General features: G+C 36.1%; 1 protein-coding gene across 4 annotated transcripts in view; it reads right to left on the bottom strand.

Moving 5' to 3' along the window:
* The window catches only part of LOC136038699 (facilitated trehalose transporter Tret1-2 homolog), a 78,986-nt gene that overhangs the window by 4,264 nt on the left and 56,383 nt on the right, over positions 1 to 18,339 (bottom strand). For 2 of the 4 annotated variants that reach the window (XM_065722007.1, XM_065722005.1), the window contains one exon: positions 16,513 to 16,707. In XM_065722007.1, coding sequence (XP_065578079.1) covers positions 16,513 to 16,707 — 195 coding nt within the window. Of the gene's footprint in view, positions 1 to 7,691; positions 9,585 to 10,467; positions 10,676 to 16,512; positions 16,708 to 18,339 lie in introns of those variants that run through there. The other 2 variants (XM_065722009.1, XM_065722008.1) reach the window with 2 other exon arrangements.

The raw sequence follows: 18,339 nt of genomic DNA, 5'->3' as shown, positions 1-18,339 counted from the left end.
ACATTCATGTAGACACTGATTTGCCTAAATAAAATGTGTAGCACACAATTTTCATAGGATAACTCCTGGGCTGCATTTAGTTTTTCATTGCTAGATTTTTTGACAATGACATGCAATTCTATAAATGTGGAAGTAAAATCTATAAAATAGTCTTCTCTATAATTAATTTGAAAATGTACTTTTTCAGAGAGGGGTGACTCTCACATCAACATTTCCCGCATTAAAGAGATTTACACATTAGGTGACTGAGGGAGGAGACTCTTTTTGGGGTAGATATGCCATTTCTAGGAAAAAAAATCCTTTTTCGATCTAACAGTTTTTGCTCTTGGTTTCTTTTTTACTCTTGGATCTGACAATTTTTACTCTTGGTTTCTTTTTCTTCTTTGATAAAAGCAATGTTTTTGCCTCCTCTCTGAGTTGACATCGGTCAGCGATGAGGCGTTTTCTGCGTTTTCAAACGTTATTACTTTGTGATTTTAATCGCTCACTGAGCGATTGCACACCGGACCTGAGCCTTTGTGAAACGCTTTCTGTAAAATCCTCCCGGAACCCCGGTAACATAGAGGACGCAAAATCAGCAAAAACTCGTGTAATATATATTTAGCGAAGGGTAATGCAGAGCGAAATAAATTAGTGAACCAATTACCGAGACGGTAACCGGATATTGAGAAACGACCTCTGTAATAGTCCATTCCATGACCCTATTGTCCAGGTCCAAAAGTAACAACATAGCAATTATAATCAGGACAAACAAAGTATTTTCCTATTAACCATCTCACTGAATGGGTCGAAAAAAACATGTAATCACAGCCAAACCTTTTGTAATTGCCAGAGGATCATGAAATTTACTTCTTAATGTTAACTCAAAGAATTCCGAATGCCAAGTCTCGATTGGAATGTATTGAAGGTGCTTTATATTGTAGTGGTGAATGGTTTCGTAAGTGTTTTTTCGTTCAAGAAAACGCAGATAGGGACATTGATATTACGGACTCTCGATGTCTTGATAAAGGACGCATAAAGAAATATACAGTTGTCTAATGAGAAGCCAGGTGGATTGCAAAAATAACCCATTCCGTCTCACTGGTGCTGCCAGCGCTTCTATCGATGATTATATTTTGTTTTAAACCGAGAACATCTCTCAGATTATCATTGAGAGTTAATTCTTGATGCGAGAGCTAATGTAAACCCTACCATGTTCTATTGAATAGCTAAAGTTTAATGCGTCATTTTTAAGAGCGGAGATGTTTCTATTGATTGCACGAAACAAATCATTATGATGATAATATGATGAGTTGATATTCAGGCAAGTTAAATGATTCTATCCCATTCTTCTGTAACGAGTGGCCAATCATGTAGTCCAACTTTTTGGTCATATGTACGATCCTTTCTCAGGATATCATATGCATTTTTGAGAATACAATCCACAAGAGTAACTTCATACTTTCCATCGAATTTGATAGTGTGGAGAGTTTGTCCGAGAATGGATTGTTTCATTTTCATCATGATACAGGGTATCAGAAACATAGGATAATGAACATGACACAAAATCATTGGGCATTGTGAACGTTTCCATCTGCAATCCAAGAATCAAAATATAGTCTAGCAATCAAAGCCGAGTTTAACCTACCCAGCAAACAAGTAGCCGTCGCTTACCCCTTCGAGTTCAACTTTTTAAAATCTTTTCAATTTAAAGCATTCTATTATCTCTAACTTTTTGTAATTCATACTCGTAAAAGACCTGCCAAGAACCTCTTTATTTCATTTTACATAGAAATTAGTTTTTAGATTTAGTGAATAAGACTTTTGACACTTTAAAATTTTCAATAGACCATAAGTAATTACCATTTTCAAAAATATTACTTTTTCAATTATTTCGAGCTTTATCACCATTCTTTTTTACAACATTTTCATTAGAATATTGATTAAGAAAAATGTTAATTGTATTTTCGCCGTGATAAACTTCAAGGGGACTAAGATTGAACATAGATAGACTAGAGAATTTATTATAAATCCACATGCTTCTATCTAAATCTTGAATAAAAGCAGCAGTATTCTTCAATTCACAAAATTGGAAATCAAAAGCTGAGTTGTTCATATGAAAGATTCAGCCAATGTTGCCTTTATCGGATTATAACTATGATAGAGCATTGTATTATATTTAAATAAAAGCTTTAACAAATTCACTTCCTCGATCTGTTTTAGTTTTTCTATGTGAATCTTGTTCAGAGATAGATTCAAGGGCTCTATCAACTTCATCATCTCTCTTTGAATGCAATGGAATAGCATATGCATAGGGACTAAAATCACTGATTGCAAGAAAAATGTACTTGTATGGACTATTGTTACATCTTTGAATCTCGTCTGTGAGTCAAAAGATCGTCTTGTATTATGTGCCATGGGAAAAGGGATTTAGTTTTTCGATTATGAGTACCTCAAATTCTATGATTTTGACGAATAGTGTAGCAGAGTTCATTTTTTAAATACTCGGTCGCTAACTCCTTTTGAACTCCAGCGACTTCAGCAAGTTTGATAGGGGAAATTGAAATTCCGGCTTCATCAATATTTTCATAAATACGTTTAAAAACTTGAGCCATTTTGAACGTAAATGTGATGTGAGCCGTCCGCAAACCTTGTGCATAATAAGAGGTGTTACACTGATATTAAGACACCTTTATTTGATACTTATAAAATCATCACCCAACTTGGCGTGCTAGTATTTTACGAAAACGATTTAAAAGCATCTTTGGGTATTTCTTCATATCCTCTTAATCGTTTTAAATATTTTTATTCCCAATAAGACTTTTTCGAAAGTTTGATGACTCTAAAAATTTTAAAAATAATTCAATTATATTACAATTTGCAATAAATTCTTATACATAATCATTGTGTTGTGGAGCAACACTACTGCTTTCGTAGTTTTTTTGTTTGTTTTTTCACCGTGATCAGCGACCTGTAGCTCCGAAGTGGTAAGAGTTAAAAATTTGAGATTTTTTAGAGGGAAGGGAAACGTGAAACAGAGTAAAAAAGTTCCAGAGAAGTTCCTAAAATTTCTAACAGTTTTCCATAAAAAAAAATAAAACCGTTTTTTTCTTAGAAACTGCGTTCGATGTTTGGCGTCAAGTTAAGACGACCCTAGCCTCGGAAATAAACTTGTTAGAAATACAGTTATGCTGAACTCATGTAGAACTTTTATTTGTCTCTTCGAGAACCGGAGCACAAAATTCCGTAGCTCTTACAGATTTCCGGGAAATAATTCCGGAGAAGTCCATCTCGTTCCGATTTTTTTGGAATTTTCTCAAATTTTCGATTTTGATGTTTCTTATATTTTTATCGAGTAGTGCTATGAAAAGTATGCAAGAAGAAGTGAAGTGTTCTATATACCAAGTTGCTTCGTTCTCTAAGAAATAATTTCCGAAGTTTCGACGTTCTAGAGGTAACTTCTGTTCTGGACCAGCTAGAATTTTTTTTCCAACGCGGTTCGACAGGTCTCGATCTCCTAACAACTGGAGCTTACAATAGTTTCTCCGAAATAAAATTCCTTCTGTGGGTTTTTCTATTTGGAAGTTTTGTCATGCCCTCGGGGCAATTTAAAATTTTTGGCGAATTTGGTTTGTTTTATATTTTCCTAGGTTAAACCATCAAAAGTTAAGCAGAAAACTATAAGACGTTATTTCCGTATCTCTTTCAGATTTCCCGGAAATAATTCCCGAAATATGCGTCTCGAAACATAATACTTCGAATTGGCGTCAAGTTAAGACGGCCCTAGTTTCGGAAGAAAACGTTTTAGAGATAAAATAATTATGAACTCATATAGTACTTTTATTGATGTTTTCGAGAACTGAAGCATGAAATTCCGTAGCTCTTACAGATTTCCCGGAAATAATTCCGGAAAAGTGAATCTCGTTCCGATTTTTTGAAATTTTCTTAAATTTTTGATTTTGATGTCTATTTTATTTTTATCGAGTAGTGCTATCGCTCGAAATAAAACCATATCAAAGATGCTTCAAGATAACAATCGAAGCCGCATTAGAAAAATGTCCTCTGAAGGACATAATGGAGACTGTTGCTCCGCAACTGTGTCCCGTAGGGCACAGTTGCACGTGTTGCTCCGCAACTGTGCCCTTAGGCAGTGGTTCCCAACCTTTTTCGGTCCGCGTACCCCTAGTCAAGGCCCAAAAAGTTTGCGTACACCTTTCTTGAGAATCGTTGTTTTACTTTTTTCTTAACTAAAATCAGATTTTCAAAAACACGAGATTTATTGTCCAATATGACGGTGCTTAAATGTACGTACAAAATCAATGAGAAACTTGAGGCTCCTTTTTTGCTAAAATATTATCAAATCTTGGCTCGATGTCACTAACGGCAATTATAAGGTCATTTTGTACATTCAGTCTGTTTCTGTGTTTGGTTTTGATCAATGACATTGCCGAAAATGACACTTCACAAAGGTAAGTGGATCCGAATGGTAACAAAGCAGACATGGCGATTTCACTTAGTTCCTTGTATTCTCCTTTCACCTCCAGCCAAAACTGGGAAACAGTTACATTTTGGAATTTCAGTTCTAAGGCGCGATCACTGGCAAGTTCGATCAGATTCTCTGTAAGCTTGTCACTAAGACCGGAGCTTGAGGTCACGTCTTCAACAAATGGATTTTGGATCCAATCCTGCGTTCTATCTTGGTTCATAATCGATGGGAAATATGACACAAGTTCATCTCGCAACTTTGTCAGATGCTCCCGAATACAATCACAGATTGTGTTGAGGTTATCAATTTCACTATCGTCCGCAAACTTGTCAAGGGTCGGGAAGACACTAACGCTGTTTCTTTGAACCTTTTTAAGCCAGAACTCCAATTTCTTGATGAAAGCACACATCTTCGAATTCAGGGAGAGTTCGTCCGTCCGGAAACCTTGCATTGACAGATTCAAGTCATTCAGTTTGTCGAAAATATCCGCAAGATAGGCCAGCCTGCAGACCCAGTCCTGGTTTTCAAAAAGTGAACTGAATGCAGATTTTTGCTCCAGAAGAAACATATGAACTTCTTGTCGAAGCTCGAAAAGTCTGTTTAAAATCTTCCCACGAGACAACCAGCGAACTTCTGTGTGCAGAAGTAAATGTTGATGTTCTGAACCCATCTCTTGGCACAGCAACTTGAACATTCTTGAGTTCAGTGGTCGGGCTTTGATGAAGTTGATCACTTTTCCAGCCTCGTTGAGGGTCTCGTGCAGATGTGCGTTCATCCTTTTCGATGCAAGAGCTTGCCTGTGAATGATGCAGTGCAACCACTTCACCTTTGGATTTTTCTTCCTTATCCAGGCCATGAGCCCATTATTCTTCCCTGTTAGGGCGGCAGCTCCATCACTGCAAACTGATAGACACCAGTCCCACAAGATGCCCCCTTCTGCGAAGAATTTGTCAATCACCTTGAATAGTTCTTCTCCTGTTGTTCTTGACTGTAGGTTTTGACAAAACAGAATATTTTCTCTTATGTCAGAACAATCTTGATATCGAACAAAGACGATCACCTGGGCTTCACCTGACACATCCGTGCTTTCGTCAAGCTGTAACGCAAACATCTTCGTCAACTTTATTTGCTCAATAACCTGCATGACAATATTGCTTGCAATGTCTTCTATCCTTCTTGAAATGGTATTGTTCGACACAGGTATAGACTGAAGGGCAGTAGCAGTTTTCGTGTCAAACATTATTTCACTGACTTTCACTAGTGCTGGTAATATCAGACATTCGGCGATGGTGTGCGGTTTTTTCTGTTTCGCAACTAAATATGAAACAGCATAAGAAGCCCGGAGAGCCTTTGAAGAAACTGATGCCACTTTTGCAATTTCCAAACAGTTACTAGCGAATGCTTCTTGTTTACGCTTGAAAAACTCTATGGGCTTACCGACATGAGAAGGGTGCACAGTACTGAGATGCCGGTTCATATGCACAGGTTTCATGGAACTGTTGGCCAAGACTTGACCACAAAGAACGCACTGTGCATTCACTGGATCAGACTTTGTCGCACTAAATCCGAGCCCTAGGTATTCTGACAAATATCGACGCACTTTGACCGATGATTCGTCATATTTCTTCTTCTTAGGTGCAGGTTCAGAGTTTTGGGTACCATCATTCGGCTTCTTGTTATTCCTGATCAGGAATCTATCCATCTTTGTTTGCAACCACAATTCACGAACTTCGTGTTTCAACAGATGACAAGATACTGAACCCGCTGAGTTTAAATCGAGACCTTACGGCTATGGAGAAAAATTAGCGGGTTACTGAAAGCGAAAGTTTTGAAAATGAGTCTGAAATTACGTACAATGGGTTATGTTATCTGATTTTGAGGGAAATGTTGGAACTGAGTCAGAAACAAGTTTTAAAGATGTAGACTAAATTAATTTTGGGACCTTCGCGTACCCCCTGCGAGGGTTTCGCGTACCCCCTGGGGTACGCGTACCACCGGTTGGGAACCACTGCCCTAAGGAACAGGGCACAGTTGCTGCAACACTTCCCGTTGCACAGGCAACGGAGGTCTAGTTTAAATTGCAATTCTTGCCATGGATTATAACATTACTCTTTTTGTCTCCGATTTGTACATGCTCCTTTTCAGCGAGGTATATCAAGAGTCTTTTACTTTGTTCACAGTAGGATTGGGACATGAGGTCTAAAATCCTCGATAAGGCCTTAGACGAATCATCTTCGTCTTGTTTTGGCACTTTCAAAGCTATGAACTTGGAGGTTGAGGTTGATCAATGAAACTTACTTTTAGCGGTGTTTTACTGTAGGGTTTATGCTTGTCGACACGTCAAAGCGCATTTTGAAGCAACATTAATTTTCCACCGTTGGCAATTGTCTCATTCATAATAAATTTATCAAGATTATCTTCAAAATGCTCTTTTGATGATAGAACAAGTTCTAATGGCGTCAATTTGTAAGTTTTAGCCATGTAGAAATAGTATTTACAAGTCCCGCGATTACTGGCAGTAACAGAGAAAAAACTACCACCCTCTGGAACATGCCGTTTTTTTAATTGTTTCCTTACTTTTTGCAAACTAGGCTATGTAAAAATGAACAATGTTGCTTTCTCTGTTTACTAAGTACTTCTGACAGTTGAACATTGCATTCAATTAATTTTGAACAAAGCTCAGATACAAGATTAATGAATATATTGTTAATATCGTGCTTGAATCATCAACAGCCCAATAAATGATATAGTAAGTACAATTCAGTGCAAGTGTTCTCATAAGTATACACTGATGAAAGATGTTGTGGAGAACAAGGGCTGTGGAAGTTTTCTTATGATGAGACCAAACCATGAATAACTGCAACATCTAATGAGACCATTGTTCAATGGATTCAGCTATTTCATTAATAATCAACCACAAGCTTGTTTCTATAATATTAAACACGTCAATTAACCTTATGAATTTTATGTTTGGAGCAATATTCTTTATTTTATCATATTACTCTTGCCACTCACTAGAGCAATAATAGATGTTTTCCTGGTTTTCAAAAATCATTCTATCTTGATGTTGAATTATTTTCGTTAAAACTGCTCTTTTACCCAACAATGAAGGCCCGCAAAGCAATGATCTGAATAAAGTTTTAAGTTAATACATACTACCCTTCTCTCTGCCAAAATACAACTAGCCTAACCTCAATCTGTTGAATAAATACCCAAAGACAAAAAATAAAATACATGGTTGCTTTAATGAAAAAAAACATCACATATTTACATAAAATAATCACTTGAACATATTAACATAGACATTTAAAATGACATTTAGTCATGGCACCACCCGCGAGCAGGGCGGTCGGAAGATGCGGCAGCCTCTAGAGTGGCTGAGGACCAGGGGACTGGGTGGTCGTGGCGGAGTAAGAAACATAAATGGTTTTATTTTAAGCACTTTTTAAAAAACAACAAAGATTCCGCCTTGAGTAAAAAAACATAGAGAATATGCTAAAAAAGACTAGAAAAATATACTGCTGAGCTGATGACTGTAGGGATAGAAACTTTTAGAATAGAGAATGTTGGGGTCAGAAAAGGAACCTCCTCCCAGCAATTATTGAGCTTTTTCCAGACCGATAAGCCGCCTGAGGTCTACACATACGTTTAGACCTAATGTAAAGTAACAAACGTGTGGTAGTACTCTCATACCGTCTGCGCGGATTTATACTTTATCCGATATGGCCAACATGGCATTTTTTTTAACTCGAACACTTTAAATTTTAAAGAGCGAATGGCCATGACACTCCTTCTAGGAACTAAATTATTTTCTATACAGTTCTTATGAAACTCATATCCAGATCTTTATTTACATAGTGTAAATGCACCCCCTTACAGACTCTTTTGATATCCTTATTGTGCGTTTGCACAGAGAACACCTTCAGACATGCAAGTACACCATTGGATATCAAGTCATTCACCGTCTTCGATTTTAGAAATCACAACTTATTTGGGGCCTGGCAATACACTAGCTATGAGTAAATGGACTTGTTCCAGGTATTTTACTCCATTCGATAGCTAATGTGCGCACTGTTTTCTAATCTGCTAATAAATTTTCAGTTTAACTTTTAACAAAAATTAATCTATATCTAAGTAATAAACTTTAACTTATTCCTCCCATGACCATTTTAGCCTACACACATTGTAAAAACTTTCAACATGAGTTCTTTTAAAATTTCCAGACTGACATTGCCAGCCGCAATGTTTTTATTTAAAATTAAGTTTTTTGTATGCAAAGATCATATTGGTATCTCGGATCTTGAAAGATACAAAATTTGAATCAGCATTGACCTTTACAACCCTTTAAATCTGCATTGTATTTTAAAACCCCTTTTCCGCCCACCTCTTAAAATAAATTTCCTTTTAAATATAGATAGATTGACATATATGTTTTCTATAAATAATACTATTGATCCACTCCCCACTCCATTCCACTCCATTCCATTATGCTTCCCCACCCTATTCAAAATGCCTCCCATCCAATCTCAAAAAACGCCCTCAAAATTATGCAAGTCTAGGAAAAGTGTTTGCATCTCTGTTTCATGTAATACAAGTACACCTCAATCGTTTTTTCATTATTTTTTTTATAGATGGATTCTTTTACAATATCCCTACTTCTCTCCTCCTAAATCTGTATTTAAAAAAGAGCCCAAATCTTGCTAACATAGGAGTGTGCTATGTCTACTGGATCTGTATGGATACTATCACTTGAAACAGTTTTAAATTGGTTTCTAAACTAAGCCCTAAAATATTCTAATTGCGCAAAGCGGAGTTTGCTAAATAAAATTCAGGCAAAACAGGGGATAAGCCGCTTCCACTTTGTCCTACTCCCCGCTTATTTTTATTACTTGGCAGTGTACTTTCTCGACTTCGCTTGCTGGTAGCTGTTAAACCCATTCATACTCCTTATCGAAGCCAAAATCATACACACGTGTCTAAATCAATGATAGGGACAGTATTTGGGTTCACCCCCACACTTAAACGCTCTCAAGTTCAATTTTCTCTGTGGCCTGTTCCACTTTCATTAGCGATTCAACGTCCTCATAGATGACGACCCTTGAAATATTTGAATGTGACCCTAAAATAATAAAAAAAACGTGTTAGCCCATTGAAACAATTTTAATTTCATCCTGAAAAGGATTTATATTCGACTGAGAGAGAGACTATAATATTAGTCAGAAAATTTTTTGGAGGGCAATCTTACCCTTTGGATGTATTGAGACCATATTACTACCTAAAGGTGTAATGACCAGAAAATATATAGAAAGTATATTGTACATGGACCCAAAGTGACCCTTCGGAGATGTTGAGACCACACCACCTATAGGTTTAATGACCATGAATTATTCCATAATTTGGCCCCTAAAGTGACCCTTCGCGTCCATGGATCCCTTACTACGAGGTTAGAATTGAAGACGAGAAACTACCAAATAAATGTGCGTAAGTTGCCATCTTTACGCCTCGGCTATTATAATGTTCTAAAGAGTCTTAAAAAACTTACAGAGTGAGCTTTGGTGTTCATTGGTGCATCTGAATCCCGAAAAAATCAGCGAGAAGCAGCTTTATCAAAGGTGGTTTAACATTAGCGGCTTGAAAAAGGAATAAAAATTAATTTCCCTTGAAAAACTTGTAATTTTCTATAAAAGAGTTTAAATTATGCTGAAAAATACTTTTAATCTATGGACTAGGATCCTCAAATGCCCTTTTTAGAGGTAAAAGTAAAACCATAAGTTTTCAGCATTATAATGCATTATTTTTAGAAGAGTAAGATCTTATGTATTTCCTTCTTTATTAACTAGAAAGAAATATCTTAGTTTTAGCTATTTCTTTTGAGGGCGCGAGGGGTCTTCACGCCCTCAAAAACTATAAAGAGGGACACTTTGTTAGCCTGAAAAGAATGCACATTAGGTTGAAAAGATCATAAGCTTCTATCGCCAATAAACATCAATACTTTTACTTACATTAACGTCAGAATCTAGCATGGCGAGCGTGCTATCCTCATGCTGGAGGGTTGAAGGGGCAAATTCCGCTGTTTTGTTGTGATGCCGCAGAAAGGCTAGCATTTTCACCTTGCATGGTGACCGTTGGTTTTAAAGGGTCCTTAGTAGGGGTCATACCTTCGTTTTTCTTGCCCTTTTTGTGGGTTGGGGGGCATTGGTCTGAATTTTCCTTAAATAGAAATACAATTTTACTTTTTCATGAAGTGAATGGGTTAAAAATAGTAGTTTCTCGTTAAATTTGCCTGTAATAAATCAAACCCTTTGCCCTCATACCCCTGGTGATATAAATCATATCCCTTATCATTGTCAGAAATCTTCCAACTTTAATTGTTACCTTTCGAAGTAGTTTCCACACCCCCGGGAGAACAAAAGAAACTTTTTCAATGAGGAGCTAGTTTATTCAGATTTGCGTAAAAAATCAATATTAATTTTCACCACCATACTATTCATAAGACTTCCTTTTAAATTTCAACTTATAATGTCAGCTTTCGAAGTAGTTTTCACGCCCTGGCGAGGATAAAATAAACTAATTCAATGTGGAACTAGTTTATTCACATTTGAATACACCCCAATATCAATTTTTCACTACCATACCATTCAGAAAACTTCCTTTTAAAGGTCAAACCACTATTTTCAGTAATTTGCTTCTAAGCTCAGTCTAGTCAGATTTGCCTATACACCATTACGATTTCTTACCACCATACTATTCAATAGCCTTCCCTTGTAGTAATTTTAATCCTAGCTTTAAATATTACACACTCAGACTTAGATTATTCAAATTAGCGCATAACCCTGAACCTTTTTCTTACAATTGCACTTTTCAAAGCCGTTCCTATTATTAATCTAAAAGCACTTTTCTGTATTAGCCACCCAAACTCAAGTTATTCAGTTTTGCACATGTCCCCATGCTAAGTTCTTACATGCTAAATACTTTCCAACAATCTTCATTTTATTAATTTCAAAGCATCATTTGCGTATTACGCTCCTAAGCTTCAATAATTGATATCTACACACAGCTCCTTGCCAATTTCTTGTCACCATACATTTCGAAAGACTACTTTTTATTGATTCCAAACCATTTTTTTTCCATACTGGATGCCTAACCTTAAATTATTCAGATTTGCGTATACCCTAGTAACTTTTTCTTACCACTGTACTTTTCAAAAGCCTTTCTTTTATTAATATCAAGGCCTTTTTTGCCGTATTTCAATCCTAAACTTAAATAATTTAAATTTGTCAACACCTCCATTCCAATTTCTTATCACCTAAATTTTCGAAAGGATTCCTCTTATTGATTTCAAACTACTATTTTTCAATACTACGTTCCTTAAACTAAATAATTAAGTTTAATCAACAATCCCCTGCCATTCTTTTTACCACCACACAATTCAAAAATACTAACTTCTTTCTATTTCAAACCTTTTTCCGTATCAGGCCCATAAGCCCAAATCATCTGGATTTGTGTACACCGCAATAATGATTTCTCTCAAGCAAACAATTCAAATTCCTTCGTCTTAGTAGTTTTTAACCCTGATTTTCCATACTGTGTCTCTAAATCTAGATCGTTACACCCCATTATCAATTTTTTGCCATGATACTATTCAAAAGTCTTTTTTTAATTTCAAACGGGTTTTTTCCCTAGTGTACTTCTTAACTTAAAATTTTCAGATTTCCACATACCCCCCATAGCGATTTTTTACGACCATACTATTAAATAGCCTTCTTTTTAGTAATTTTAACCCTAGTTTTCAATATTGAACACTCAGGCCTAGAGTACTCAGATTAGCGCACACCCCTGTACTATTTTCTTACCACCATACTTTTTAAAAGTCTTCCTATTATTATTTCACAGCTCATTTTTCGGTGTTAGGCTCATAAACCCCAGTAAAAGGTCCCTGAATAACTTAATTATTCAGATTGGGGCACACCCCCATACCGAGTTCTTTTCACCATGCTTTTCATAAGTTTTCCTTTTATTAATTTCAAAGCAAGTTTTTTATTACGCTCCTAAACTGAAATTATTCAGATTTACGCACACCCCGATGCCAACTTCTTATCACCATAATTTCCGAGAGGCTTACTTATTTTGATTTCAAACCATTTTTTTCCACACTGCTTTCCTTAGATTATGTTCAATCAAATTTTTTCATATGAAAATAGGGATTATAACAAGCTTCACTCCAATCAAAAATCAAAGATTTAGTGAAAATATAAGTCAATCATTTTAAAATGAAATAGCATCTTTATTGTGAAACCATTTGCCCAGTTTAAATGCTAGTAGAGTGTTCAAATTAACCAGCTGGCAAAAATGCACCCTACCGCTTAGTTAGCGTAGCATTGTCTGTTCACGATAAGCCCTGAATAGTTGCCAGATGTGCAGTAAGTTAACCTGTTAATTTAATTAAGTCAAAATTACTCGCCTGTCAGGTTAGCAATAAAGTACCTTCTGAATAGTAGATAGAATTTAGAGTAAATCTTTATGACAGAATAAAATAAGATTATTATACCTCTGTTAAAACTTTCTTATGCGGGGGTGGAGTTGAGTTTCAGCTTTTTATTCAATATAGAGTTATAGTAGCTAAAAATTGGCTATAATTTCCCCAATGATTTGGTAGGGGTGGAGGGGGTGTATATAGATACAGACTCACCTGTTGGTATGTTGGAGACATGTCCACTTTTCAAAATCAAGTTTCATATTCGGAGTATAATACAAGAATGATGAAATTTACATTCTAGTACTCAATTTAATAAAAAATAATCCTTTATTTGTCATGCTACTCGCAAAACATGCCTTTTGTTCCTAGAAGAATTAATAGACGTCTAGACTGTATAACGGTTCTGCTCCTAGAATATGGTAGAAAATACTTTGTTTGCACACAGCAAAAGAGTGTGTGTGTGTGTGTGTGTGTGAAGTATGAAAATATTTGGTTATAATCAACTTGGGTCAAGTCCTTACTGTAGGGGGCCACATCCGCATCTCTTAGAAACATTCCCAATTATGTAACAAGGTCCTGCGTCTTGAAGAAAATCGATAACAGTTGCGTCCTGAGGATATCACCGTTAAACTTCTTCATCATCTTAAATCATTAGGTGTATAAAGGAGTAGTGACTATGGGTCGGTTTAAATAAATTGAGGGGATACTACTATTTTCTATCATAAAATAAAATCTAATGCTCACGAATCAACACCAGAGGATTTTTTGCAGTTTCAACACAAAATGGCTCGCACGATTGATTTCACTTCGACTGTATCTTTTTTCGACTGTAGAGAGGAGTCAGGTGGTTAGTGGAAAAATTAAAGTTTAACTAAAAATTGGGAATATTTAAGGCAGACATATGCACGCTAGGAGAGTATTATTTCTGAGTTCTCCGAAAGAAATTTTGGGACTGAGAAGCTTGCTGAGACGTATCTGCCTCAAGTCAGCTAATTGTTTTGTTAAATTATTTTAGTAATTAAATATCGATAAACCAACCAGAATGGGGGAGATTACACCGAAGCTAAAAGCTATACCAAAGCTTAGACTTCCTTGGAGCTTCAATAAGGTTTGAATTAATTGACCAATGTTTCGTGACACCAAGATGGACAGGTTTCGGAGAAAAGTGCAATTTTCTGCACGGCACAGGGCAGTGACAGATTTGCGAAAGATCAAACAAAAGATGAATTCCTTTTGTACCAACTTACAGGTTTGTCATAAGCAGCTGAAATGGGGTGGACCTGGTGGTGATGAGAGTGAGGAAAAGGAATAGACTGAACAAGCAAAATTAGAAATTACAGGGATTGCCCTATACACTTTAAGAAGAATGTATTTTGTATTCTTTTATAGAATCTTTTTATCCAACAGTGCAAACGTTAAATTTCATTTTGTGTTTTTAAATATTTGGTTAATTTTTTTAGACAAGGTCAACTTGCTCTTTGGATCATTAAAGGAAAACAAAAATACTTGGAAGTCAGGCGAACTAGCAGTTGGAGATCTGTGACGATGTGAACAGGTGGTACTTAAAGGTTCAATGGGGAAACGACGGGGTATAACATCGACAAATAACTGAATTTGTCTATGTATGCATGGTCAATATCTTTTGGCAAGATTCTAGGCCGACCACCATAACGGCAAGGTGTTTGTTACATTGCAGTTAATGTCTCTTATTATAATGTATCATTCAGAAGAAATTCCGAACTATCATCTGTGTAATCTGTCGCAATATAGACGTCCAAAAAACACATTTTTCTAAACAAGCATAATAAAATCAGTTAAATTGAAAACACTATATCTAAATTGATTCTTTAACCAATGTCACAATCTTAACCAATGGTCGTCATTTTGAAGTAGATCACTTAGCAGGCACTGAATAGGCGGTGTAATTATTGTCAGTTTCAACCAGTAAAAAATGTTCTTGATGGTACAATGTATTAGATTTCCATAATGTATAGTTTATTCTTGGAATTTAGCTCTAAATTCCATTATCATTTCCTCATTTATATTTCACAAACAGAAGGCACCTTGCAGCAGAGCAGGTGGGCTCATAGCAGGCTGTAGGCTTTACCACTTTGCTTTTGTTTAGGGGCACCATATAAAAGATTATGAATGACCGAAAGTTTCACATTGTATCAGATTAACGACGCTTCTTGACTACTAAGGTCCCTGCGTCGGCCCTGCAGTGCATTGCTGCAGCTTGATTCGATCTCTGGGTCCCGTATTACCAAGCTAAGGTCAAACCCACTGCGCCACCACAGGACCGAAAGTTTCACATTTTAAGCTATCCCTTTTATTTGAATATTGGAGGCACTCGTATATATGTAATCATGCAATCCACACTCAGCAAAAAAGTATCTGGTTGGATTAATGAGAAGCCACATATCCAAGTTGGTGACACAAAACAATGCTTTAAGACGATACAAGCTTTTGTGCAAAAAGCTTACCATACCCAATTTCCACGAAAACTTTCAAGTACCTATTCAAGTCTTCTTTTGATATAAAAAAAGACATTTTTACACGTGAAAATTTCCACAGGGACGTCAATAGAGTATGGCATAAAAGATTTAACCTTATCTTCATCATAACAAATCGGAACACTTTTTAGAACTCCTTTTTATAGAGGAGTCTAATGCGCGCTTAGACTCTGCTACTCTTATACATCCTGCTACTCTTAACAGTTTTTTTAGCTGCCCGCTGTGACTTTACATGGAGAAAATTTGTCGTCGCAGCTGAAGATTTGAGAATCACAAAAAAAAAAAAAAAAAAAAAAAAAAAAAAAAAAAAAAAAAAAAAAAACCCATAAGGAGCTTTATAGTTGTTTTTTTTTTTTCAATTTAGAAGTTCTACTTTCAGATACACCAATTTAATCGTTATTTTGAATGCTAGCTTGACAATCACAAAGATACGATTTTTCTTCTTCTTCCTTTCTTCTCTTTCTTTAATTTTTTTACTGTCGATTTGTATTTAGGTATTTTTGCACTTGCTGTTAATCGCTACTTTTGTACTAGTCTTTAGTGCTAATAATATGAAAAAAACTTCGTTTTCTTAAAGAGTTAAAGAGGCTGCGTCCCAAAGTCGAACCTTAAAACGTACAGGAATTAGAACCCCCAGCTTTTAAAGACTCTTTTGTACAGGTTTTTTTTTTGGGGGGGAGACTTCATTGTTACTAATTACTAGTTTCGGCGCAATGGTTCTCCTGTCCTCTTGTGTTTAACATTTTTCGAAGTTATTCCATTATTCATTCATTTCAATTTTTTGTTAATTAAAAGAGGGCCTTTCCGAAGCCAAGAGCTGGGGGTTAGCAAAAAAACAAAAAAAAAAACAAATATATATATATATATATATATATATATATATATATATATATATATATATATATATATATATATATATATATATATATATATATATATATATATATATATATCAAGTCAACACACTTCATCTGGCTGCTTTTTATTGTTAGAAGCTACAGATGAAGGCGCATTTGTAATTCGTAATAATTAATAGCCAAAGTTACATATTTTCCAACCTGCATGTAAAAGTAGGTGCCCAAAATTGAAAGTGATACTGCCATTCCAGCAGAAGAAAGTAGAAGCAGAATCTTTCGTCCAGCTTTATCAATAAGAAAAGTCACTGCAATGCCAGAAATAACCATAACACTGCCAGTTACAATGGATGATATCGCTGGATTAAGGGTACTGCCAGTAGATTCAAAAATTGCAACCTAGGATAAAAATTGTTCAATAGACACAAGATTTAATTTAAAAGACTTTCTTTAAATTTGTGATCTTTACAAAAATCATGACGATAAGAGGCAGCACTATCCAACATGTCTAATGGGAGGAAGGGATGGTGGTAATGGCTGGTCAATGGCCAACTGGCCAGTCACTTTTATCCACTGAAAACAAATTGATTGAACCGGAATCGAAATTTAGCATGAAATCAAGGTTAAACCGGTGTAGTAAACATCGATAATTATTCGGCATAGTAATTGTTCGGCCTCAGTAAATGAAGTAAAATTGGTAGAACATAGAAAAAGACGTATATGAAAGTTTCCTGAAGCAAATAATTATTCTCCAGGCCCCTCCTCAACGTCCAAGTGGAAAAATATATCGATATTAATTAATATAGGTAGCGAAATGGCACTGCTTAAGTAAAGAGTGAAGTGGGCACAAAAGTATTTTATATATTTTGTTTCTTTTTACCAAGGCATTTCGCATGGTAGGAGTTGTTGCAGAAACTTCGGAAGGGACTCGTTTGATTGGAAATTGGAAGTTCTAACGCCCTCTCTACGAGTCAAAATTGATGTGAGGACAACCAACCCTACTCTCACGCACCTTTCTTCCCTTAGTTCATCCGGTCAAAATTTAAAGATAGCCATTTCGTTCAGAATAGATGAAAGGTACAATTACAATACCTATGGGGATGTCAACCCCCGTAGCCCTTGGGACAAGGACTGCAACTCAGCAATTCACCCACTATTCATATATAATATTTGTAACCGGGAAGGAGGGATATTTTAGATGTTTGGGCCCAAAAAAGCAAAGGATGTTCAAGTGAAGCTGTCAAAGGGTGTTTGCTGAAAAAAATCAAAAGAAAATATGTTCATGCAAACGTTGAAAAGCGCTTATGTCAGGAACCGCCTTGGGTGTTCGAACTTTAATTATGTTAATTAAGAATTAAGTTAGAACTTTCAGGGAATGCTGAGGAGGGTAATTAATTGACTAAAGTGCAATATCTATGCTCTACCATTGCTACTACCACTACTGGTGCCGCTACTGTTGTAACCACTATTTCTTCTTGGAGTACTACTAAGACTATGGGTATCGAGGTGAATATTTCAAAGAATATTGCGGGGGAAGTTGAACTAAATGAAAACAAATTATGTGTGCGCAGGTTGTCAAAAGGGCTTAAATCAGGAACTATTGCAGGTATTCAGTCAAAACTTTTAGGGAGTCATGCTAGTGCAACTAATGCTACTACTACTACTACTATCGCTGCCATTACTACTACTACTACTACTAACGATAAGGACACCAAGGTTATATTCTAAGATAATGTCAAATGATGTTAAAATAAATCCAAACACACGATTTGTATTAAGGCTTTCGAAAGTGCGTGTCAGTAAAATGTTAGTAACGGCTTAGAGTGACTAATTAAAACTTCCAAGGTATGATGAGGGGGTGTTCAATTGACAAAAGGGCAATATGTACAGAATAATGGCCGTTCCTTCATTACTGCTACCAGTGTTAATATTAATAATGCCTTAATGAATTTATGACTGTGCCCGGGCACCTGAAGCCAAAAGAAGTTACCGATCCCTCGTATGTTGTCAAAGAATCTGACAGCTGCGCCC

This window comes from Artemia franciscana, chromosome 18 (assembly GCF_032884065.1).
Source record: "Artemia franciscana chromosome 18, ASM3288406v1, whole genome shotgun sequence".
Classification (NCBI taxonomy): Eukaryota; Metazoa; Arthropoda; class Branchiopoda; order Anostraca; family Artemiidae; genus Artemia; species Artemia franciscana.
Note: the sequence above shows the minus strand (reverse complement) of the source record. Positions and strands in the feature narration are given on the sequence as shown.